The sequence below is a fragment of the Cebus imitator genome, unplaced genomic scaffold (assembly GCF_001604975.1).
Source record: "Cebus imitator isolate Cc_AM_T3 unplaced genomic scaffold, Cebus_imitator-1.0 Scaffold486, whole genome shotgun sequence".
Lineage (NCBI taxonomy): Eukaryota > Metazoa > Chordata > Mammalia > Primates > Cebidae > Cebus > Cebus imitator.
Genome location: NW_016107801.1, coordinates 722649 through 745233, shown reverse-complemented (window position 1 = coordinate 745233; position 22585 = coordinate 722649). Strand labels below are relative to the sequence as shown.

The window sequence follows — 22585 nt, the reverse complement described above, 5'->3', positions numbered from 1 at the left end:
ATCCATCCATCATCCATCCCCCCACCCACTCATCCATCCATCATCTATCCCCCCACCCACTCATCCATCTGTCATTAATTCCCTCACCCATCCATCCATCCCCCCACCCACTCATCCATCCATCCATCCATCCATCCATCCATCTTCTATTATCTGTCCATCTCTGTCTATATCCACCCAACCCATCCACCTCTCCATCTGTCTCTATCTAGCTGTCATTCTTCCTCTGGAGAAGCCCTGGCTAGCGCCTTGGGGATACGCTGTCTTCTGAAATACTCTTAGATACTACTCTGAGAAGCATGGGGAATATGGGGTACCCCAGTGGGCCGCTGCAGTGCTGGGGGACCTTTCACACTGCACTGCAATGAGAGTGTCCAGGAGAGGATGTGACCTTCTGCAGCTAGTCATGGGATGTGACCACAAGCCCTTTCCATGGAGGTCTGTGTGGGACCAGGGACCTTGTGGAGCGCCAGGAGACCTTGGTCACTCCCAGGCTCCTGACTGGGGCTCTGCTCCTCATGTGTCTCGGCCTCCCCATCCCTGAGCCAAGGAGCTTGAACGGATGCTCCAGATGCCCCTTGGTCCCCATCAGCCACTGTCCAGGGCATCAGCACTGTGGATCTCCAGTCACAACGCAAAGCCTGGCTCAAGCCAAGACCTGCCAGACACCATGTGCCCCAGTCACACATGGGAGCCACTCACAGCCTTTTGGCAGCCTCTGGTGTCTGGCCCTGCCTGGGGACATTTCATTCACTGCTGCACCTGGCTCCTGGTACAACCCACAACACAGACCTCAGGCTGAAAGGCGAGGCTGTTTGCTTCCACTTGAGCCGTGATGGTTCGTGTGTGTGAGATGGAGCCCTGCCCTCCTTCATCTCCGCCATCACGGTCCTTTGAAGCTTCCCGTTCAGGACGCTGAGTGCAGCCTTTGCCTGCATGAGCCTTCAGTGGCATCATCACTGCAGAATGGCGCCTGCAGCACTGCCTGGTTTTCCGCATAGGGCTGCTGCTTTGTGCCACGTTCACTGAATGACGGAGGGTGTGGGTAGCGTCTGGTCTACTAGGTTGGGCTTCCCAGTTGTCCACAGGAAGCTGGGGTCCAGGCTGTCCTTGCAAAGGGACCCATCCTCTTTTGTTGACTGCAGGTAACTCAGGTTACCCAGAAGCCCCTGGGCGCTGGCTTGTCTTCTGCGCCTCCGTGAATGGATCCTGCTTTCTGGGTTTTGCCCTTGGCTACCTGTCTTTTGCCTTGGGCTTTGTGCTTGGTAGTCTTGGGGCAGTCCATGCACTTAAACAGCACATGCGTCGTAAGTCCCTGCTAAGTGCTGGGTGCTCTGCTAGGCTCTGGGGACTCAGGTGGTCAAACCAGGCATCCCTCTGGCCTCCAGAGAGGGACACCACCCAGTGAGCTGCACTCGGGAGTGGTGGCTGTGTTGATGAAGGACAAGACAAGGGTGAGTCAGGAACAGGTCGTGGGCACCAGAGTCTGACCCAGACGGTCCAGGGAGGCCTGCTGGAGCAGTGACATTTTTGCTGAGGCCTGCAGGAGGTACAGAAGTGGATCGTGCGGTGTGGAGCAGGCAGAGCTATGGGATCAGGAGGTACAGAGCCAGAAGGCTGGCACAGGGCCAAGCCCCACAAGGGAGACATGGGAGTGAGCTGTGGGCTGCAGAGCCTGGCCAGGCAGCCGGCTGCTTTGGGAGAAGCTCTTTAGCCCAAGGCACTGGGACCCACTGAAGGTTTTAGCCAGGGGGAATGGCTCTAGAGGTTGTTGGAAGCAGCTCTGAGCGCAGTGTGGGGCAGGAATCGTCAGGGGCCATTCCAGGGGTGTGAAGGGAAAAGCCAGCAGGAGGTGTGTGCTCACCCAGAGAGGTCTTTGATTTTTTAAATCTTATTTATTTTTTTGAGACAGAGTCTCTCTTGCTTTATCACCCAGGCTGGAGTGCAGTGGTATGATCTGGGCTCACTGCAACCTCCACCTCCCAGGTTCAAGTGATACTCCTGCCTCAGCCTCCTAAGTAGCTGAGATTACGGGTGTACACCACCATGCCTGGCTAATTTTGTATTTTTAGTAGAGAAGAGGTTTCACCATGGCCAGTTTTGAACTGCTGATCTCAAGTGATCTGCCTGCCTCAGCTTCCCAAAGTGCTGGGATTAAAAGCATGAGGCACTGTGCCCGACCCAGAGAGGTCTTTTAAAATATCTTGGATATTCTGGCCAGATGGATGCTTCTAGGTGCTAGGATGCCAGGCCTGAGAGCATGCATGCATGTGTGTGCGTGTGTGCATGTGTGTGCACATATATGTGTACGTGCATATGTGTATGCATGTGTGTACGTGCATTATGTGCATGCATCCGTGTTCATGTGTGTGCTCATGTGTGTGCTCATGTGTGCTTGCTTGTGTGCATGTGTGCATGTCTGTGTGTGTTCATGCGTGCGTGTGTACATGTATGCATACATGTGTGTGCATGTGTGCGTGCATGTGTTCATTTGTGTGCACGTGCATTGTGCGTATGTGAATATATTCATGTGTGTGCGTGTGTGTGTGTGTTCATGCATGTGTGTTCGTATGTGTGCATGTGTGTGTTCGTGTGTGTGCATGTGTGGTAATTGTGTTCATGGGTGTTCATGCATGTGTGCATGCGTGCATGTGTGTTTATGTGTGCACATGAGTATTTGCCTGTGTGTTCATGTGCATGGGTACATACATGTGTGAGTTCATGTGTTCACGTGTGTTCATGTGTGTGCATGTGCACATGCTTGTGTTCATGTGTGCGTGTGTGCATGCATGTGTGTTTGTGTATGCACCTGTATGTTCACGTGTGTTCGTGTGTGTGCATTTGTGCGTGCATATGTTCACGTGTGTGTGCTTGTGTGCGTTCATGCATGTGTGTTTGTGTGCATGTGTGTGTTCGTGTGTGTGCATGTGTGGGAATTGTGTTCATGTGTGTGCATGTGTGTTTATGCACACACATGTGCATTCACGTGTGTTCATGTGCATGGGTGCATACATGTGTGAGTTCATGCGTGCACGTGTGTCATGTATGTGCATGTACACATGCTTGTGTTCATGTGTGTGTTTGCGTGTGCATGCATGTGTTTGTGTACGCGTATGTTCGTGTGTGTTTGTGTGTATGATCGTGTGTGCATGCGTGTGTGTATGCATATGTATGTGTGTGTCTGACTTCCATCTAAGGGCTGCCTGCCCTCTGTCTGCCTGGTCCTACCTCCCACGGAGCTAGTGTTGGTTCTGTGAACCTTGACTATGGGCCAGACATGGACATGCCAAGGACGTAAGCGCTATGTCGACCCAGCTGAAGCCAAAGGAAGAGGAATGGACCTGGGCAAAGTGCTGATTTGCTCCTCGGGCCAAGGAGAGACCCAGGAGCCCCTTCCCGGGAGGAGGGAAGACCAGCCCTTCAGATGCACTGCCCACCGGCGGTACCCACACCTTCAAGCTGTGTTTGGCTTCGCGGCACAGCCATTGCTGGGAGTGTCCCTGCCTTCCGAAGGGCAAGAAGACAGGGTCCCCCATTCAGTTTGCTGGGGAGAAGGTTAGGGAGACTTGGGGGGATTTGGGGACATTCTGTTCCACAGCTCCAGTCACAGGGACTCAAAATTCTTTGGCTTGAGTTAGTTTATAAAGAAAACAGATGAGCAAGATGCCTCCTGGGAGCCCCAGATGGCGTTTGTGGCCAAGTCGATATTTTGCTCCTGCCTCGGGCACAGTGAGCTTGGGCTGCGGTCCTTTGTGCTGCAGGATTAAACCTGTGGCCTGGGTCACAGTGGGACTATTTTTGGGTGGAGGGTTTTCATTCTAGGGGAGCATTGGAATGAGAAAATCTGGCAGCCTGGGCCGTCCACATCTAAATGCTGGGAGTGACCAGGTTGGCCGTGGGTGTCCTCACCTGTAAAATGCCTATCACTGGAAGAAAGCAGATGTTTCATTAATTGTCATATGCAAATATTTAGTTGAAGCCAAAGGATATCACCATAGTAATTGAAGAGCTGGAATCGGAGCGCATTGTTAAAAAGCTACATAATTAACTCATCATCATAAATGGTTTTATTAAATGCATTTCAAAATGAGAGACTCTAGAAGCAGTTTTGATTCTGGCAGCAAATGAATGAAAGATGATGAGAGGAAGCGTCTCAGGTGGCCTCCAGCCACACAGGCCTACCGTGGGCCTAGAGGTAACCGGAGCATGAGAAACCAGAGTGAAGTTCAGGAAGCCGAGTTGGGATGTGGCAGGGCTGTAGGGCCCCTGCACGGTCAGCCCGTGGCTTCCATGCGCCGTAGGCTGACTGCATCTTCCAGCTCTGATCTCTTGGCACTGCATTTGTTTTTCTGTGGTTTGGAAAATGCAAAACAACAATAGAAAAAAGAGTATAAATTCTATTAGAGGAGAAGCCAATGACTCGTGGATATATGATTTAGATATTAAATTGCAAGTTTGCCCGTCTGCAGAACCTGTTGAAAATTCAAGGGCTAATATTCTTACTGTAGCAAAAGTAAATTATGTATGAAAGGGGTTGACTTTCTTCTCTCTTCTTGCACTAATGATTTCCTTTCCTGCTGAGAGAGAGAGAGAGAGAGGGATGAGGAGGAGGGGAAGGAGGGAGGAAGGAGGAGGGAGGTGGCAGTGTGCTTTCAGGACAGAAAGCAGATAATAGTATACACATCCATCAGACAGCAGGAGGAAAATTGGATTTCAGCAGGATTGTGCAGGAGCGAAAAGCTCTGTGTCGGTGTGCGGTGAGCTTCTCACCCTGATAAATCTCCTATTAAAACACGGATAAGGTGGGTGGCGGGGAGCCCACGTTCCTCCTAGCCTGCTCTGAATTCACAGTCTCTCAACAACCCGGGGGACGGCCGCCTCCTATGCAGGGCCGGGCATTTAGAGAGTGACTGACCAGCCCCTTCTCTGATTCTAGGGGACCCCTGGAAAGCCGGGACCGCGGGGACAGCGAGGCCCAACGGTAACTGTCCTTTTAAAAGGCTTGTGGGCATGTCTGGGAAATGGGAGCGTGGTTTAGGGAGCGTGTGCGGGGGGCTGGGGAAGGCGGTGTCTGTGAGCTGTCGCTGGAGCTGACCTTCCTTCTCTCCCATCTGTCCAGGGTCCGAGGGGTGAAAGAGGCCCCCGGGGCATCACTGGGAAGCCTGGCCCCAAGGTATGTCTTTGGCCTCTTGGGTGGTGGGCAGCATGAGCCCAAGTTGCAAGGCTACGGAGACATGGAGCACCTGAGAGTGTCTGTGACTTTTATTTTTTTTAAAGCAGGATGTTTTCTTAGGTGTATTTAAGAAGGAGCTTGTCCCCTCCAGCAGCCTCTGGACACCTTAGATCAGATTTAATTAAGTGGCTGACAGCTATGCTTATGGGATGAGGCCGCAGCAGAGCAGAGGCAGGGCTCTACCCAACACATCTGGGACCCCAGAGACGCAGCAGGGGCCGGGCCCACCGCAGACCCACCTGCCCTGGTCGGGAGGCCTTATTTCCTTTCTTGAAAGGGGTTTCAGAGCTCAGAGGCCTCTGCCAGAACTTACTGAAAGTGCTTTCTGGCAGGGGAAAGCCCAGGCCGGCCTCGTGCACATTCTTCCCACTGAGGGGCATTGAAGCCACTCCTCAGGTGGAGAATCTGGACACAGACCCCACAGGTGGGCTGCTCCTTCTTGTCCAGGAAGCCACTCCAGAGCGAGTTCCCACTGGGATGAGTCTTCCAGTGGCCAAGGGGCACAGCCGGCCCATCCCTCCGCTGACCAGAATGCCCTGGCCTGCCACCCTAAACTGTGGGACAAGCTCTCAGGCGCATCTCAGGTGCCCCGTGAGCTGACACGAGGCTCACCTGTGAGGTCTTGGAGCTATCGGGTGGGGGCAGCCCGAGAGTGGATTACTGCTTCTGCCTCTGCACCAATCTCCGAGGTGCTCGAGGCTGCACACAGCCTTCGTCCCACCCAGAAGACCTTTCCAGAAATGTTCAGCCCTGTAGACGCTGGCTCACTGTCAGCTGCACGCAGCGGCAGGGGACAGGCCGGCTTTGGGAGCCACAAATCGGCACCCACGCCTTCTGCCCCTTATTGAGGGTCAGACCCACTTGAGGGGTGCACACAGGCAGTGTTTGACTCGCATATTCCGACGATGTCGAGGGTCAGAGCCTTCTCACCTGAATAGTAACAATCATAAGCTTTTCCTTCTCTCTCCCTCCCTCTCAAGGGCAACTCTGGAGGCGACGGCCCAGCTGGCCCTCCTGGGGAGCGGGTAAGCAGCTTGAGCCTCCGGGGATGTCTCTGAAGGCAGAGCCTGCCTCGACGGCCCCGGCACTCTGTCCTGGGGTGGGCTGGGGCCTCAGAGGCACGCCTCGGACCCTGCTGAAGGGTAGGGTTTTCCTGAGATCCCAAGGGTGGAGCACGCCCAGGGAGTGAACTCTCCTGTAGGTCAGGGACCTCCACCCCTGCCCTGGTCTTGGGATTCGGGAGTGGCCGAGGTGACAGGAAATGGGTCCTGGGCCCCGTCCTGCCCCCAAGAGTCCCTCATTCCTGCTGTTGGGTGAGGGAGGAGCTGGAATAATGGAGGAAAGGCCGTTGGGTGGGAAGAAATGACACCTGCGTCTGGAGAGCCAGCGGCACCGAGACGCCAGCAGCGGGAGCTGCTCCGAAGCAACACTTGCCCTCAAGCTGGCCTTTCTCTGTTCCCAGGGACCCAATGGACCCCAAGGACCGACAGGGTTTCCCGGACCCAAGGGCCCCCCTGTAAGTAATGGCTTCAATGCTGGGCCAGCCCTGCCTGTCCCCCCGACAGACCGCCTGCGTTTTTCTAAGGGCTGTTCGGAGCTCCTCACGGTGGCCGGCGGGTGGAGGGAGGCCCGTGGTGAAACTCCGGCCATTCAGATGAGGGGGCAGACCCCCTGCCCAGGCTGCCTCGGGGCAGTCTGTGACTGTGTCCCGGTGCCCACGCTGCGGCGCTGGAGAGAGCTGCGTGCTGGGGCCCTCTCTCCTTTAGACCCACATGGTTTTCTCGTTGAGTTCTGTGTCAGTGTCCTGGGGCCACCATCATAAATTACCAGGATCTGGGTGTGGCTGGGAACTGCATGAGGCTCTTCTCCCACAGCCCTGGAGGCCGGAAGCCAGGGAGCCAAGTGGGATCAGTCAGGCACTCCGCTGGGCACACGGGCTTTTCAGTCATGGTCCCCCTTTGACCTTGCCCTTGACTTTAGAAATGCACGGTACAGGCTCCTTTGTCTAGACGGTAAAGGACTCCAGTGTTTTCAGTGGGGTGAAAAAGCTCTTGTGAGAAATGGGATCCTTTTCCTGGCCCCATCAGCTGACACAGGCAAAGACCTCATTTCCAAGTGAGGTTACAGGTATAGGTTCTGGGGGTCAGAGCTTCCACATGTCCTTTTGGGGGACACAGTTTGCCTTACGGCAGGTGCAATGCGTCTCCTCCAGTCTCGACAACCATCTAGCCGTGGGATTCTGACCCAGCAGGCATGGCAGGGCTAGGGGGAGGGGCCGACTATGCCACCCCACAGACTCAGGTCCTAGTGCCGCCTGTGCCACCTGCTGGCTGGACCTCGGGACACCAACTGGCCTCTTCTGCCTCAGTTTCTCCCTTGGGCGATGCGGGCAACAACAGTACGTCCCTTGGGGCAGTTGTGAGGACTTTGTGGGATGACGGCCAGGCGCCTTTAACAACGACGGCCTGAGTTTTGTCATCACTGTCCCCATGCCTGCCGGGTGATTGCTCTTCAGAGGAAGTGCAGAGGCAGGTTGTGGAAATGAATCGGGGTCGCCCCATGTGATGTCAGATCCCCAAGGTGGGTGCTTCTCAGACATGAACGAACCTTCTTTCCCCTGATTCTTTCTTCAGGGCCCTCCGGGCAAGGATGGACTCCCAGGACACCCTGGACAGAGAGGCGAGACTGTGAGTATCATGGGTGCGGGGCCGTGGCTGGCTGGCTCTCTGACCACCCTGCATGTGGGCACAGCCCTGGCTGCCCGGCGCCATCTAGGACCCTCCCAGCCTGGGAGAGACAAGTTGGCCTCAGAAAGGCCCCCAAGGGCCAGGCCACCTTCTGCTGACTTGGGGCCAGGCTGCGAGGCAGGGCTGGGGCAGGGCAGTCATACAGGCTGGCAGCACCCTGTGGCCTCTATGGGCAGAAGGCAGGGGCCGGCTTTGGGCTGGTTTGGGAAACTTTGAGAGGCCACATTTAAAGATACACACAGGTTATCCCGGGCGGACCGAAGCCTCATGCATCCAACCTGATTTTCCCTCCAGAATAGTGGCGAGTGCCACCCAGCTTGAGGGACACGTCTTTTAACTGGGCAAGTGTCAGGAAAGGGTCTACATGTCACTCTGTGTCATTTGGTTATTTGATGCTGCAGAACTTCAAGAGGGTGACTGTGGGCCACGCACCCATGCCACTGTGCTTACCCAGGCCCTTCCAGTCCAATCCAGGGGGTCTGGAGGATGCCTTTGATTGACATCTTTTATAGTAAAGAAGACAAGTGCCAGTCAGGTGGAGGCAGCCCCCCTCCTCTTGGGTGCTCCGCTAGGCATGTGGTCCCTGCAGTCATGAGCTCCCCTTAACTTTAGAAATGCATATTACTGGTTGCTTCAGCTAGAACACAGAAGACCCCGTGTTTTCAGTAGGGAGAAAAAGCCCCTGTCGGAAATGGGATCCTTTTCCCGGCCCCATCAGCCCTTTGGAATTTAGCCCAGTTCCCTGAAGGTGCAATTCAGGAAAGGGTGCTGGCATGCCTGTAACCTGGCCCACACCTGCCAGCCCGGGGCTCCAGGCTGTGAACATCTGGGGACATGGCAGTGTCAGGTGGCTTCCTTGTCACCGTTCTGTGCCCCTTTTCCATGTGCCCACCTGCTCTGTTCAGCTTAAAGGATGAATCGCAGAGATGCCAACATTTCCCAGCGGAGAGTGGGGGGTGCCAGCGTCACTGCAGGGCTCTCTGCAGCTGGGCCTCTAGTGGTCCAGGTATCTATGGGACTCCCCCAGCAAAAGCAGGTCCTTTGTGGAATGTGGGATGGGACTGTGAGTGCCCTGTTTAATCTGTTCTCCACGCCTGCTTTTCAAAAGTCCTCTTTGTCTTTCTTTGGTTCATTGTGATGAAACCCCTTTTAATTATACCTCCGCTGGTGTTCTGCACGGTGCATGCTGCCTGATAAATGGAGACTGCTTTGCTCTTTTGTTTATAGAGAAAAATTAAAATATTTCTTCTGAGCTTTGCATATTTTTCTCTAATGCCTCTTCAAGGAGACAAGATAGAAGGTTTTACATTAGATGAGCTTTTCTCCCTCTGACTTACTGTGGACAGAGGCTGAGCTGCTCGTCTCTGCTCAGAAAGCTGTACTTCCAGCTGCCTTCTGCCACCCCAGCCGCCTCCCTAGACACAGGGCACTGGAGGGATGCAGTGGGCGCTCCATCGCTGGGGCCCACTTGGGACGTGGCAGCTCCTCCATGGGCTAGTCCAAGCAAGCCTTTCAGAAGGAGCTTCTCTGGACTGTTGATTTCCTTCTTTTTTAAAAAATGAAATGCAAACATTATTTCTCCTAAATGTTAGCCAGAAACTTATTTCTCAGCAAAGGGCTGAGGTCATATTCTGTCCTTGATGGCCAAGGCGGCCGAGGGTCCCTGGGGGAGGCCTTTTGTATTTGGTGTTAACATTGACGCCAGCACAGCTTAACCAGCCTCCCGTGTCCCCTTGGGCTCTCAGACTCTTCTCCCTGGGTCCACTGAGCAGGGCAGGCCCTTGACCCTGTCCACCACCCCTTCCTTCTGACCCTGTAAGTGCAACCTACATTAGAAATGATCATCGTGTACAACTGAGCTGGGCTTAAAGGAGAGAGCCCTCCCAGAGTTTGCAAAGAAGCTGAATCTGGGCCGGGCATGGTGGTGCACGCCTGTGATCCCAGCACTTTGGGAAGCCAAGGTGTGATCACCTGAGGTCGGGAGTTTGAGACCACCCTGGCCAACATGGAGAAACCGTGTCTCTACTAAAAATACAAAAATCAGCTGGGTGTGGTGACGCATGCCTGTAATCCCACCCACTGGGGAGGCTGAGGCAGGAGGATCACTTGAACCCAGGAGGCAGAGGTTCCAGTGAGCGGAGATTGCGCCATTGCACTTCAGCCTGGGCAATAAGAGCAAAACTCCGTCTCAAAAAAGCAGCAGCAGCAGCTGCGTCTGCTGTGGGTTCACTTGGCTCAGGGCCCAGAGTGAGATCTTGCCAGCTGCTGGACAGTGAGGCCATGAGCCCTCCAGCCCTAGCTTGGCCTCGGAGCCAGCCACCTCCTCCTCGGGAGCCTAGAGTTTCCCTCCAGGCCTCCAGGCAGGTGTGCCTGTCACACCAGTGTCACGTGGCACCTGCAGATGGTATCTCGCCTGCACCTGTCCTGCTCTGCAGACGTGCCCGGAAATGAGGCTTATGTTGCCTTGAGGTCATTTTTCTCCTTTGAGGAGAGTACAGAAAGCGTGGTGACACCCACGACGAAGCCAGGATCGTCACCTACGCGTGAGCATGCAGAGCGGGCGTGAGATATTCCCGCTGAATCAGGCTAAAAATAGCACATCCAAGCTGCTGTGTTATGAAAGCAGCCGGCCCTTGCTCCTGCCTGCTTTAAATACACGCCGAGGAGCACGCGGGCAGCATCACCTGTCGTGCGTGAGAGGCGTCCACACCTAAGCAGGGCAGACGCCACAGAGCCGCTGCCGAGAAACAGCCAGCAGTAGCCCCAGTCCAGAAAGGGGAGCAAGCGGACTCAGAAGAGGAAGACTTGGTGACATGACAGGGATGAACTGCGTCGGCCTGAAGATGGGGGCGGGGTGAGAGCAGCCAGTGACATGAGCTTGTGTGGCTTCGTTACCCTCCTGGAACTGGTGCAAAAATGAAACAGCAGACATGGGCCTCTCACACGAAGTCTGGAACCTCCACTGTAGGGGCAGGGCGGTGAGGGGCAAGCGTCCTGCTGAGAACAGCGTGGGGCAGGATGGTGCCGGGCGGCATGGCGCGGGGCAGGATGGTGCCGGGTGGGATGGCGCGGGCCATGCAGCACCCTCAGGGTGGTGACTGTCTCTCAACAGGGTTTCCAAGGCAAGACTGGCCCTCCAGGCCCCCCAGGCGTGGTCGGCCCTCAGGTACGCTCCAGGATCCCCGGATCCCATGGGTCACCCAGTGTCACTTGCCCTCAGAGAAGAGGGTCCATGATTTCAGAGGCGCAGGTGCTGCTGAGAGAGTGTCCTGGGTCCTGAATGTTGTTCAGCTTGAGGCTCGCCCCACACGGGAGCAAGCAAAGATGTGTTTGCCCTCGACACGGATGCAGCACGCAGGGCAAGGAAGGCCGCCCAAGGCTCACCGGGTGGCTCGGACCAGACCTGGGCCAGCTCAGGAGCTGGGCTCATCCCTGCTGTGGGTGTCCAAGGCAGCCAAGTCCTCCTGCCACTGGGTCCTATTGGTGCCACAAGCCTGGTGCTTCTAAGCTGCAAAACAGGGAGGGGTCCCCTTGTGTCCTAGAAAGCTCACCCCTCACGTAGCAGTGAGTAAGGCGGGGACCCGTGCAGCCACAGAACTGGAGGTCATGTGGGCTCTGCCCCTGGTGTGGATTTTCTCCCATCCTCGGCCTGTCCTGTGGCTGAATCGGCCTCCACAGGGCATGTCTCAGGAAGGCAGATTGGCTGTGCCTCCTGAAGGTACCACTGGGGGAAGAGGGCCATGTGGGGCCCTGCAGGGACCAGGCAGCGAGCGACTTAGCAACGCCCACCTTCTGGATTTTTGTCAGGAAGAGCAGGCTTGCAAAGGCACGTGGAGGTTTTGGGGGGAGCCTGTAGCAGGCCTTCGCCTCCGTGGCCAGGGCTGCCCCTGGATTTAGGAAGAGACGCTGGCTGCCTGGTGGGTTACTCGAAACGTTTGTGGCTGACACTGACTTTCCCCCTAGGGTCCCACGGGAGAAACGGGCCCAATGGGTGAGCGTGGCCACCCTGGGCCCCCTGGACCCCCCGGTGAACAGGGGCTGCCGGGCCTTGCTGGAAAAGAAGGGATGAAGGTGAGTTTCTGGAACCTTCTGTGTCAGGCCAGGCATTTCTTAAGCAGTCATTTTGGGACCTGGTGTTTTTCTTGCTCTTTTCTGATGGGTGGGTAATTCCTCACACAGACGCTCCTCAGTTCATTCCCCAGACCCAGAGTGCACGATTAGCTCACTTTTGCTGGATTCACACCTGGAATCGTGCTGCCCTACTCGGGCATGGGCTTATAGGGGGAGTGCAGGGCTCACCCCCATCCTGCACCCTCTGCCCTCCCTGCAGCTGCCAGCCCTGCTCCCAGAAAAAAGCTCTGAGACTTCGTGTGTCCATAGGACACTTAGCGGAAAGTGGTCCTTTCAAAACCCCTCACCGCAAGGGGCTGAGAAATTATAAATGCGAAAAGCAAACGTGTTTTTTTTCTTTTTTTTTTTTTTTTTTGAGTCGGAGTTTCGCTCTTGTTACCTAGGCTGGAGTGCAATGGCGCAATCTCGGCTCACCGCAACCTCCGCCTCCCGGGTTCAGGCAGTTCTCCTGCCTCAGCCTCCTGAGTAGCTGGGATTACAGGCACGCGCCACCATGCCTAGCTGATTTTTTGTATTTTTAGTAGAGACGGGGTTTCACCGTGTTGACCAGGATGGTCTCGATCTCTTGACCTCGTGATCCACCCGCCTCGGCCTCCCAAAGTGCTGGGATTACAGGCCTGAGCCACCGCGCCCGGCCAAGCAAACGTGTTTCTATCCCACCTCGTGGTGCCAGCTCCAAGTGCCCCCTTTTCATGTCTTGGCTCCTGGGGGCCCAGGTTGAATGGCTACAACTTGCTGTGTCAGCACAAAAATAGATAGTCCTTCCCTTTCAGCGCTTCAGTGAGGGACACAGCAAGGACAGGCTCTCCAGCCCGCGGCCACAGGAGAGCAAGCCTGAAAAATAACGAAGTGTAGCAGATGAAGAAACACTGAGAATGATCCCACACGCGTGTGTGCATAGATATAGCAACAAATACACGTGAACACGCCCGCCTGTGTGTGTCTAGACACAGAGAGCTCTCTGAGCTCGGACAGGCGGCCGCGGGCATTTGACCTGCTCGTTTGAAAACACCACTGTGCTCCATATTGGACCCCAGAGAACGTTCTGGAAGATATCAAAGCTTTACTGTACCTCAGGGAAAGTATGGGCTAAGCGGTGACTTTTTTCAGAAAATGTGGTTTCAGGCTTGAAGCAAGTCCCTTAAGTAGTAAGTCCATTTAGGAGGATGTTTTCAACGCTGTTTTGACCTTGGATTTCTTTGTCTGAGCACGGTCTTACAAGGAGCCCCAAATCTATGGGAAAGGTAGATGTGGCCTCAACTCCCACATGGCCCATCGTGGCCCTTAGGGGCCTTGGGAGGAAGGGCCCTGGCACTCCACGGAGCAGGGGTAGAGTCAGGTCTGTGCGCAGAGCCCGCCACATGAGCGTGGCCTCCTGGCGGGGGTGGGGGGGCGGGGCTCGGGCCGTGATCCCACACGTGGGCTGCCAAGTCCAGTCAAGACCTTGAAATCCCTTTTACAGCTAAGTGGCCAGGAGAAGCCCAGTCCAGCCCACGTCCAGGGGTGCCTGATGAGAAGGCTCCAGTCCTTGGCCTCGCTCCAGGGCTGGTGAGACGTTTGTGTTGCTGGCTCCAGAAAAGCTCATCTCTGACTCTGTTTTCAGGGTGACCCAGGCCCCGCAGGCCTCCCTGGGAAAGACGGCCCTCCAGGATTACGTGGTTTCCCTGGGGACCGAGGGCTTCCTGGTCCAGTGGTGAGTGAGAGGCTAGGCGGGAAGTGAAATGGGACAGTGTGCAGCCCTGGGGGACTCTCTCCACGTGCCCTTGACTGACCTTTTTCATGGCTTTGCAGGGAGCTCTCGGACTGAAAGGCAACGAAGGGCCACCCGGCCCCCCAGGCCCTGCGGTGAGTCAAAGCCTTTGTCCCATCCTCTTTCTTGAAACCTACCCTCCAGGTAGAAGGCGCAGTCCCCGAGAGCCCAGGCCGTGAAGCTGCCCCAGACCCCCGAGGGTGGGAAGTGGAGCGGGGAAGATGGCCTTTGGGGAGATGCAGACAGCACATCCCAAGCCAGCAGCCAGGATGCCAAAGGGTCCCAAGGGGGACACCGAGGAGAGGAGAGCACTGGGCAGGCTGGAGGGCAGGAGGAAGGACCCTGTGTGGCCGGTGGAGCACGCTCTCTGGAGGAGCAAGGAGAAAGCCACACGCCTAGCATGGGTCTGGGCTGGGCCAGCAGGGGAAGAAACAGACACAGGTCTTCATGGACTCTGAAGATGCTTGGTAGAGCCAGGCTGCCCAGAGTGGGGGGTCCACTGGGCAGGATGGCCCTTGATGAGGCCAGCGCCCACCCATCCATATGACGGCTTCCAGGCCAGGCTACCCCTGGAGACTACATACCATGGAGAAGCATAGCAGAGAGGGGAGGGGAGGGGAGGGGTGGGGGTGCCCCATGGGCCCTGGAGGGCAGGGGGTACCCCATGGGCATGTGGGTGCTTAAAGGGAGGGGGTGCCCCAGGGGCATGGGGGCCCTGGAGGGCCGTTCTGTGTCTGGCCTCGTCCCTCCCCCTGGAGGGGAGCGGTTGCCCCATGAGCATGTGGGCCCTCGAGTGGAGGGGGTGCCCCATGGGCACGGGGGCCCTCAAGGGGAGGGGATGCCCTGGAGGGGGGAAGTGCCCCTCGGGGCATGTGAATCCTGGAGGGGAGGGGTGTTTCATGGGTATGGGGGCCCTGGAGGGGAGAGGGTGCCCCGTGGGCATGCAGGCCCTTGAGGGGAGGCGGTGCCAGGCTCCTAGAAAGGGGAGCTCATTGAAGGCAAGCACACCACAGGGCATATTGTCAGACACTGGGGGAGGGGCACCTGGGAGCTTGGAGCGACAGGAGAACACAGAGCCCCAAACGCTAGACCAGTTAGTTTGTGCTTGCAAAGGGCCATAGGGAGCCACTGTGGGCCCTGGAGTGAGCACGTGAGTGGAGTGATTAGCTGGTGCTTTACTAAGTTGTGTCCATGCAGTCTGAGAGCCTTTGAAGCAAACTCTTTTCCTGCCCCACCTCAGGGATCTCCAGGGGAGAGAGGTCCGGCTGGCGCTGCTGGGCCCATCGGAATTCCAGGGAGGCCGGGGCCCCAGGGCCCCCCAGGGCCGGCAGGAGAGAAAGGGGCTCCCGTAAGTACTGCCTTGGATTGGGGGAGCCCTTCCCTCAGAGGTGCTGGGGCTGTTCCGTGTCTGGCCTCGTCCCTCCCCCTGTGATGACCCCAGGGGTATTTCCTGGGGTTGGGGATGGGGTGAGATCTGCGGCCTTTCTCTACGGCAGAATGTGTGTCCCCCGGTGACCTGTCTGAGGTGCACGGGAGGAGTTCCAATACCAGCCACATTCTTTCTGTGATCAGCTGAGCCAGAGGGGCTTGTGGGGCGGATGCTGGGCGGGACTCAGCCTGTCCACGCCTGCATGCTGGTGTTCCCCACATATGTGGACAGAGGGAGGGGCTGAAGGTAGTCAGTGCCCCGTGGACTTGGTCTCCGTCCAGCCTCAGTGCCATCTGTGTGGTCAGGCCACAGCTGCCCCCTGTGTGAACTGCTCCCCGCTACTGGCCCGGACCCATGGCTGGGCTCTTGACGGGGAAGGGTATTTGGAACTGGGGAGTCCCCTTTGTTGGTTGGGGGACAGGCATGGAGAGCAGATGTCCAGCAAAGAAGGGGCGGTGGGGGAATGACAGGAAGACGAGGCACCTTCCTCTGTGTCCAGGATAGCCCACCTGCTGGCCAGCCCTGACTTTGGCAGGCTTTTCGAAGCCTTGGGAGTGGTGAGCATGTCCTGAGGCTGACCTGATCTTGGTCTCCGTGAAGGAGATGAGTGAGCCGCCTTCTTGCCTAGATGCTTCCTGCCAGCCTGCTTTCGTGAATAACCCACAAAACACCACTTACCGTTCAGAAGTGGCCCACCCGGCCCCGCATTTGACTTGTGCCACACAATTTTGCCATCTCCCCAACCCCACGTTCAGTCAGCTGTGGAGACCAATTTCATCTCAACTTCTTCCCAGTACAGAGGGTCAGACTGAGCTTGAGTTCTCTGCGGGAGTCGGCTGGTGTCGGCACAGCCCGTCTCAGATTGAGTTAGGCGTGGGTGCTGATCGATTTGTTGGAAAGCTGTGATTTTCTTTTCTTTTCTTTTTCTTTTTTGTTTCTTTGAGACAGAGTCTCACTCTGTCGCCCAGGCTGGAGTGCAGTGGCGCACCCTCAGCTCACTGCAATCTCCACCTCTGGGGTTCAAGCGATTCTCCTGCCTCAGCCTCCTGAGTAGCTGGGATTATAGGTGCATGCCACCACACCTGGCTAATTTTTGTATTTTTAGTAGAGACGGGGTTTCACCATGTTGGCCAGGCTGGTGTCAATCTCCTGACCTCAGGTGATCCACCTTCCTCGGCCTCCCAGAGTGCTCAGATTACAGGTGTGAGCCACCGCGCCCGGCCAGAAAGCTGTGATTTTCCTGTCTGTGTTGCTCTCAGTGGCTCACGGGTAGCAGGAACAGCCTACATTCCCTGGGCAGGACCGCCCCTGGAGCCCACATGGAAACATCTGTGCCACTGAGAATCTGTCCAACGTGTTGTTGGCAATTTCGGTGACTTCTGATAGTTTCCAGTGAGGCACCCAGGACGTGGGTCCAGCTGGACTGCCAGGAAACAGAAGTCCCGGGACAGTCGGTGCACAGGACGCACACACAGCCAGTTGGGAGTGGCTTGGTTCACTGTTTTGAGAGTACACATTGAAGCAGAATCCTTGCAAGAGTTGCTCTACCCAGGGAGAAGCTCTTCATTCTCCCGGAATAGCTCCAGAGGGAAGGAAAGGCTAAGCAAAGGTCAGACGTCTCTGAGAGCTCCCGACCTGACCGGGAATGTAGGACAGGAAGCTCCCACAAAAGCCCCACACGTGGTCTTTGCCTCTTCTAGCCTAAGTAGGGTAGAAATGTCCATGAATAGGAGCTAAGTCTGAAGAGTGGGCCGTGAGTTTCGGAGGGAGGAGATGGTAAGACGGAATGGGGAGGGGTGACTAAATCCCGGCAGCGTTTAGACCAGAACATTTGTGCACATTTGTTCTGCTGTGTGCCCCTTCCCGACGGGCACACACTCCTTCCATGTGTCTGTCGGGAGAAGGGGATTCCTGGCTGGGATGAGAAAATGCAGGCTGTTTACAGAGTGATGTGGTGGCTGATAAAACGTAGCAAAGCAAGCACTTAGGATCATTTTCAGATCACCAAGCAGGCAGTTAGGATGAAACTGAGTCCAAGTTAGAAGGACAGGAGACGCAGGGTGTGCGTGTGCATGCAGATGTGCCCTGTGTGTGTACCTGTGCATGCATGCCCGTGTGCCTGTGCACGCACACACGTGTCGGTGTGCCTGTCTGTGCATATGTCCTCGTGTGTGCATGCATTTGCTTGTGTGTACATGTCGGTGCATACTTATGTGTGCGCACATGCATGTGAGTGTGCTTGTTTTGTGCAGGTGCATATGCATGCATGCATGTATGCGTGTCCATACACAGGCATATTTGTGTGTGTGTGCATGCGTGTGTATGTACATGGTGTGTGCCTGTGTGTGCTTGCGTGTCTTCATGTGTGTGCATGCATGTCCTTGTGTGTGCGTGCAGGGAGAGTGTCTGCGGAGGTCATAAAGCATCGGGAAGTTGGTGAAGGTGGAGCTCAGGCCATCTGGTCACTGGGCGTGGCTCCCTGTCACTAGCTTACATGGTCCACATGCAGACTCAGCAATGTGGCTGGCTGGCTTTGGGTCCTGTCTCTACTGCTCACCAACTGTGCCTCAGTTTCCCCATCTGTAAAAGAGCAGCCTTTCCTAGCATGAGTGTGGATTAATTGCAGGGATGCCCCAGTTCACCGTATAGGGTCAGGCTCAGAGCCGGCCCTCTGTGGACCCGGCTGAAATCCATTAGGATTCTGGGGCTGGTCGCCCTCCCCAACTCCCACTTCCCGTCCACGGGTCCCTCTCTTGGGTAATTAACTGGTGGTGGGGTGTGCCGAAGTTGGAGCCACATTTGACGTGAGATGTTGTCTGTTCTCTAGGGCGAGAAGGGCCCACAAGGCCCAGCTGGCCGAGACGGTCTCCAGGGTCCTGTGGGGCTCCCGGGTCCAGCTGGCCCTGTGGGTCCCCCTGGGGAAGATGGAGATAAGGTAAGGAGAATCCAGACTGACACATGGCTGGGCCGGGTGGGCAGGCAGGTGCAAGGGAGGGTGGTGATTTTCCAGAATAGGGCGCTGCGGGTGTAGCGGCTCAGCTGGCAGCGATGCGCACCCCCCTTGCAGTCCTGGTGGGAGGGGGTGATTTCGTGGCAGCCCACAGGTAAGTGGTAATCCACGCAGTCCGTGGCATGCTTGAGGGAACTTGCAAACCACTTCCTCCTGTGTCATTTCGAGGCTGCCCACGACATTTGCTGTGAGTAGCCAGAGCAGAGAAAAATGCTCCCCAGTCCCCTTAGATCATTTCAAATTCTGAAACCGCGGAGCCCAGTTTAATGAGGTTTTGCTCAGTGTCTGTTTTTAAATGTCTGCACTTGAATTATCAAGGCTCCCGTTCATTAAGAATGTGCTTTATAATTCTGAAACGACGACTGCAGGGGCATGTGTTTTATCCTTCGTTTAATGCGGGCCGTGAAACTCTGCTCTGCTTTAACTTCCATTTCTGACACCTCTCTGGGGACACTTCCGACTTTGTCACCTCTGCGTGGAGGATGTCTTACATCTCGGGTGCGAGACTGACTTGCACCAGCAGAAACAGCAGAGAGCGTTTTAATCACTTCTTTGGCAACATAGTAATTGAGTTGTCTATTATTATGTTGTCCTGGTAGGGGCCCAATTTGAAAAACAGAGTAAATATTTTCCACATGACTTTTCCCATATTTGCAAGCCGACTAAAAGCCTGTAGAACGTCAGATCAAGCCCTCGTCCCTTTTAGCCCTTGTAGTAAAAAGGAAATCAAGAGATGGAAACATTTCTTCGCAGGAAAGTTATGGGGCCACCTGCAAAGGGCACTGTTCTTAGTCTCCAAGAAAAATTCCTTATGGGAGCAGGAAAGGTTCAAGTGGGTGTCAGGTTGTCTAACGGAATCCCCCCGCCCTTCCCCCAGGGAGAGATCGGGGAGCCGGGGCAGAAAGGAAGCAAGGGAGACAAAGGCGAGCAGGTAAGATTGGCTCGGGGAGCGCAGTGGTCCCCGGGTTCGGAGGGGTGTCGTCACAGGCTGGGGGCCATGGGCCGTGTGCGTTCTTGGCCAGCATTGCTGATGACTGGCGGGACAGGCTGTGAAAATCTCCTAGGCGTGTGTGTTCCGATAACATCTGTGTGCACGTGTGTATCTGGGAGTGAGTCTCTCTGTGTTAGAATGAACAGGAAGCATCCACTGGTTGTGTGAAATTAAACAAGTCAAGCATGTCTGTCCTTAAGAATTTGGATTCTGCAGACACATCCATTGCCCTCTGAGGTGAGGGAACCAGAATGTTCCAGCAGAGGCAGCACCATTGACCAAATACCTGTTCATTTTCCCCTTTTCGCTTCTTGGTCTGTTTAGAAATACTAGCATGTTCTTGCAAAGGCCCCTTCGCTTTGCCACCAGCTCTCTCCCTCCCGATGGGTGAAAGGTCTCCTTATCCCCTGTACAGTGGGCCCTTCACCCAGTATTTTGATTCCCAGGCGAGCCGGAGCTATACTCCTGGGAGGCCTGCCGTGGGGGCTGAGCCCTTCTAGCTGTGGGCTGGGCTCCCGGGGCCGAGGGCGCTGCGCCCTCCTTGTTTGCCTCCTTCCCATGGGCCCATGCCAAGCTCTCTTGCAGATGGCATAGCAGGTTACACGGTGCTGGGTGCAAGGCTCCAGAGGGGCTTGTGATCCTGGATGCTCACTGTTGAAGGGGCCTCACGTGCCCGTGTTGTGGGTGCATAGCGGGAGCTGAGAGGACACACTGGGGGCAGCGGCCTTTGCCATCCAGAAATGGGCTCAGGGTGGAACCAAGATCCCTGAACTTGCCAGAGCCTGCGGCAGGCTTGCGCCGTGGTGCGAGGAACGCCACATTTGGAGACTGAACGAATGGTGATGGATGCATGGGTCCCCTGGCTCAGGGTTTGACCCAACCCCCTCAGCCTTCTCCACCACCCAGGAAGCCACCCATGTCTGTGTCTTGTTCCCCACAGGGTCCTCCCGGCCCTACCGGTCCTCAAGGCCCCATCGGACAGCCGGGCCCCTCTGTGAGTATCTGCGCTCAGTGACCTCCAGAAAGCCCTGTGCTCTCCAGACCTGCTGCATGGCCAGCACCCTCACTTGTGCTTATTTCCCTGCAGGGAGCTGATGGCGAGCCGGGGCCTCGGGGCCAGCAGGGTCTTTTCGGACAGAAAGGGGACGAAGGTCCCAGAGGCTTTCCTGGACCCCCCGGGCCAGTGGGGCTGCAGGTAACTTCGGGGTTCTCACCTCACCTGTCTTAAAAGAATGGAAAACAAAAGCCAGGCTGCAGGGGACCTCCTGCGCCTCCTCATCCAATGGGAGGTGCCGTGGCTTCCCAGAATTCCAGACATGCTGCAGCCACCGCTCTTCAGCAGCCGCATTTATTTCCATGCTCATTGTGGAAACTGATGATTTGTTAAAAAGAACGGCAACGATAACTTCTAAACGCACCCCCTAGCGATGACGATAAACGGTTGAGCACGTTTCATTGCCATGCTTTTAAATTCGTGTATTTTCATACACAGAGGCGCATATGTCATTTTATTTGTTTTTTTGCAAAATTAACCATGTCATAAGTCATAGAGAAAGTTTGTCCCCAGCTTTTCCCATTTTCCATCCCCCATTCCCATTGGATGTTAGGAGGCATGTTGAACGCCATCACACGTGACTTTCTGTTTATTTGGGAAACATGATTTTCAGTCACTGCGCAGTGAGCCAGCATCTGGTGGTGACATAATTTACCCAGGCGTCCCCTGCTGATGGCTCCTTAGGCTTTATCATTTTATGGGACCTGCTGTAAGCACCTTGGTCGTAAATCTTTGCAATCTTCTCTGCTTATTTCCTCGGGCTGATTCTGAGACTCGGAACCCTGGGACGTCCTGGCGGGTAGCTGTACGCAGAGAAGCACCTTCCCGGGGCTTTGGGGGCTCAGTGGTGCTGTGTGGGTGGAGGTCACAGACGTGATGGGTGTATTTGACAGAACAGCACTTAACTGGGAAGTTTCCTGTTCTCAGGGTTTGCCGGGACCTCCAGGCGAGAAGGGTGAGACCGGAGACGTGGGCCAGATGGTAAGTGTGGCTGAGACTCCAGGGCCTGGCCGTAGGAGCGGCTCGTGTTTTGGGGAAATGTTTGCGTTTCCTCTGGGCTCAGTCATCTCTCCCTTTTCCTAGGGCCCCCCAGGTCCCCCTGGCCCCCGAGGACCCTCCGGAGCTCCGGGTGCTGATGGCCCACAAGGTCCCCCGGGCGGAATAGGAAACCCTGGCGCAGTGGGAGAGAAGGTGAGGCCTTGTGCCTGCTCTGGTGGCAGATTCGTGGCTGTTTGGAGAGAGTTTTGTGTGTGTGTGTGTGTGTGTGTGTGCACACGCGTGTATATGTCTCTGTGTGTGTGCATGTGTGTGTACCTCTGAGTGTGATGTACTCATCTCTGTGCATGTGGCTTGCTGGATTATTCCTATGAAAGGCATTTTGAAACGTAGTCGAGTACTTGTGAAATGGAACTGGGAACTCTGGGTGGCCATCTGGGACGTCCTTTTGCAGAGTTTCCAGACAGTGCCCCCACCAGCAAGGCCGCTGCCTCCTTCTCCAAACCTCCGCTCCGGTGGAAATCATCTGTTCCTTAAAGCACTGGCCTTGCTAAGCGTGCCCTTTCCACCAGCTGAGTTATTTTCTCAGAGCCCCTGGCCCTCTCCAGTTCAGCTGATTGGTTTTGGAGCCAAGTGAGCATGATGGGCTGGTGTGTGTGTGTGTGTGCATGTGCCTGTGTATGAGAGCTCGTGTGTGCACACATTTTTTTGTGTGTGTGTGCCTGCCTGTGTATGTAAGCTCGTGTGTGCACATCGGTGTGTGCCTGTGTATGTGAGCTAATGTATGCACATCAGTGCATGCATGTGTGCCTGTGTATGTGAGCTCGCGTGTGCACATCTGTGCGTGCCTGTGTATGTGAGCTCACGTGTGCACATCAGTGCGTGCCTGTGTATGTGAGCTCGCATGTGCACATCGGTGCGTGCCTGTGTACGTGAGCTCGCGTATGCACATCGGTGCGTGCCTGTGTACGTGAGCTCACGTGTGCACATCGGTGCGTGCCTGTGTACGTGAGCTCGTGTGTGCACATTGTTGCATGCCTGTGTATGTGAGCTTGTGTGTGCACATCGGTGCGTGCCTGTGTATGTCAGCTCATGTGTGCACATCAGTGCATGTGTGTGTGTGCACGTGTGCCAGGTGGGACAGTGCCAAGCTCTGACTCCACATCTGTGTTCCCAGGTTTGCCTGATTGTGGTTTCCAAAGCTTTCTTTTTCCTTTTTTCTTTTTTTCTTTTTCCTTTTTTTT

The 22585-nt window shown here is 55.7% G+C and overlaps 1 protein-coding gene across 2 annotated transcripts in view; it reads left to right on the top strand.

The window, feature by feature from the left end:
- Positions 1–22585, top strand: part of COL5A1 (collagen type V alpha 1 chain) — a 197390-nt gene that overhangs the window by 143792 nt on the left and 31013 nt on the right. For both annotated transcript variants that reach the window (XM_017513083.2, XM_017513082.2), the window contains exons 33-48: positions 4937–4981; positions 5120–5173; positions 6214–6258; positions 6696–6749; positions 7867–7920; positions 11093–11146; positions 11944–12051; positions 13715–13804; positions 13903–13956; positions 15102–15209; positions 18118–18225; positions 19178–19231; positions 20232–20285; positions 20379–20486; positions 21273–21326; positions 21429–21536. In XM_017513083.2, coding sequence (XP_017368572.1) covers positions 4937–4981; positions 5120–5173; positions 6214–6258; positions 6696–6749; positions 7867–7920; positions 11093–11146; positions 11944–12051; positions 13715–13804; positions 13903–13956; positions 15102–15209; positions 18118–18225; positions 19178–19231; positions 20232–20285; positions 20379–20486; positions 21273–21326; positions 21429–21536 — 1152 coding nt within the window. The remainder of the gene's footprint in view (positions 1–4936; positions 4982–5119; positions 5174–6213; positions 6259–6695; positions 6750–7866; positions 7921–11092; positions 11147–11943; positions 12052–13714; positions 13805–13902; positions 13957–15101; positions 15210–18117; positions 18226–19177; positions 19232–20231; positions 20286–20378; positions 20487–21272; positions 21327–21428; positions 21537–22585) is intronic.